The sequence below is a fragment of the Lottia gigantea genome (genome assembly GCF_000327385.1).
Source record: "Lottia gigantea unplaced genomic scaffold LOTGIsca_690, whole genome shotgun sequence".
NCBI lineage: Eukaryota > Metazoa > Mollusca > Gastropoda > Lottiidae > Lottia > Lottia gigantea.
Genome location: NW_008710348.1, coordinates 14,652 through 16,479, shown reverse-complemented (window position 1 = coordinate 16,479; position 1,828 = coordinate 14,652). Strand labels below are relative to the sequence as shown.

Genomic DNA, 1,828 nt, shown 5'->3' with positions numbered 1-1,828 from the left:
TTAATATTTAATGTGGAAAATGGCATTTCGGATTTTGATGACAAGTTGCCCAGTAGGCCTGTCGTTCTTTCACGTAGGCTTCGTCGTGGCAGGTGCGTGGCAAGGGTATACCTGCCACGGGACGATAACAAGTTAAACCTAAAAATAAAGCTCGGATTTAAAATTTAATGTGGAAAATGGCATTTCGGATTTTGATGACAAGTTGCCCAGTAGGCTTGTCGTTCTTTTACGTAGGCTTCGTCGTGGCAGGTGCGTGGTAAGCAACATCTACCCGACATTGGTCGATAACATGTTAAACCTGAAATTATACTGGCATTTGAACGAGTTTGTTGACGCTTCGTAAAACAAAATGAAAAAGAAATAGATTAAACTTAAAGGGATTGTAAAGAGGTTTTCTAAACTTTCGTATCTATCAGTGACATTGATAGCATTTGCACCCTTCCAATTTTCAGTCTGTTATTCTGTTATTGTTTAGAAAAAACTTACCGGTATCACAGTCGCAGGCTGAATCACAAAGTTCCCCTTTCTGAGCTTTACCAACAGTACAGGTTCCTTTCTGACCTCCTAACATATGGATAAAGCCTGCAATAAAATATAATTTTACAGTGTTACAAGATGTAAACGAGAATAATTGTTTTGTTTTACCAGCTGATTGAGCTTATAGAGAATAATGGCTACAAGATATAATTTTGAGGTTTATATAAGCTATATTTCTCATTTAAATCAGACTTCTGGATCTCCGGCAATTCTTTGTTAAGCAATTATGTGGACAACCACCTCGAAAAAGACACAACGTTGAATGTTCACAACATCTTCCATTTGCGAATACAACAGAGTAACAGGCCTGTTCATGACGTGAAAGCTAGCCCAGGTTACACCCTTAAATAACAATTGTCCTTACCCCCAATTTGGGTGGAAATAACTCTCTGTCTTTCATCTCGACAACAAGAACCTTTACCACAATCGTATGATGTTTTACAGGTGGACACAGTCGATGCTGACTAAAAGGGAGAAACGAAACATTAGTATAGGCTTCTAAATAACTATCTTTTCTGACAACAATCCATCTTTCTTACAACAAACCCGCCTTCTTACAACGAACCCGTCTTCTTACAACAAACCCGCCTTCTTACAACAAACCCGTCTTTCTGACCACAAACCCATCCTTCCTGACAACAAACCCATTTTTTCTGACTACAAACCCATTTTTCCAGACAACAACCCATCTTTCTTACAACAAATCCATCTTTCCTGACAACAAACCCGTTTTCTCTTACAACAAACCATCTTTCTTACAACAAACCCATCTTTCCTGACAACAAACCCGTTTTTTCTGACCACAAATCCATCTTTCTTACAACAAACCCATCTTTCTTACAACAAACCCATTTTTCCTGACAACAAACCCATCTTTCCTGACAACAATCCATCTTTCTTACAACAAACCCATCTTTCCTGACAACATACCCGTTTTTTCTTACAACAAATCCATCTTTATTACAACAAACCCATCTTTCCTGACACCAAACCCGTTTTTTCTGACAACAAACCCGTTTTTTCTTACAACAAACCCATCTTTCTTACAACAAACCCATCTTTCCTGACAACAAACCCACCTTTCTTACAACAAACCCATCTTTCTTACAACAAACCCATCTTTCCTGACAACAACCCATCTTTCTTACAACAAACCCATCTTTCTTACAACAACAAACCCATCTTTCTGACAACAAACCCATCTTTCTTACAACAAACCCATCTTTCTTACAACAACAAACCCACCTTTCTTACAACAAACCCATCTTTCTTACAACAAACCCATCTTTCC

General features: G+C 38.3%; 1 protein-coding gene across 1 annotated transcript; it reads right to left on the bottom strand.

Annotated features, from left to right (window-relative positions):
- Positions 1-1,292: 1,292 nt before the first annotated feature.
- LOTGIDRAFT_146214 (hypothetical protein) lies at positions 1,293-1,787 on the bottom strand (the record flags this gene model as incomplete). Its single annotated transcript, XM_009065334.1, has 2 exons — positions 1,293-1,575; positions 1,633-1,787. Coding segments are annotated over 2 exons (438 nt in total), but the record flags the coding sequence as incomplete, so codon positions are not given.
- Between the last annotated feature and the right edge of the window lie 41 nt (positions 1,788-1,828).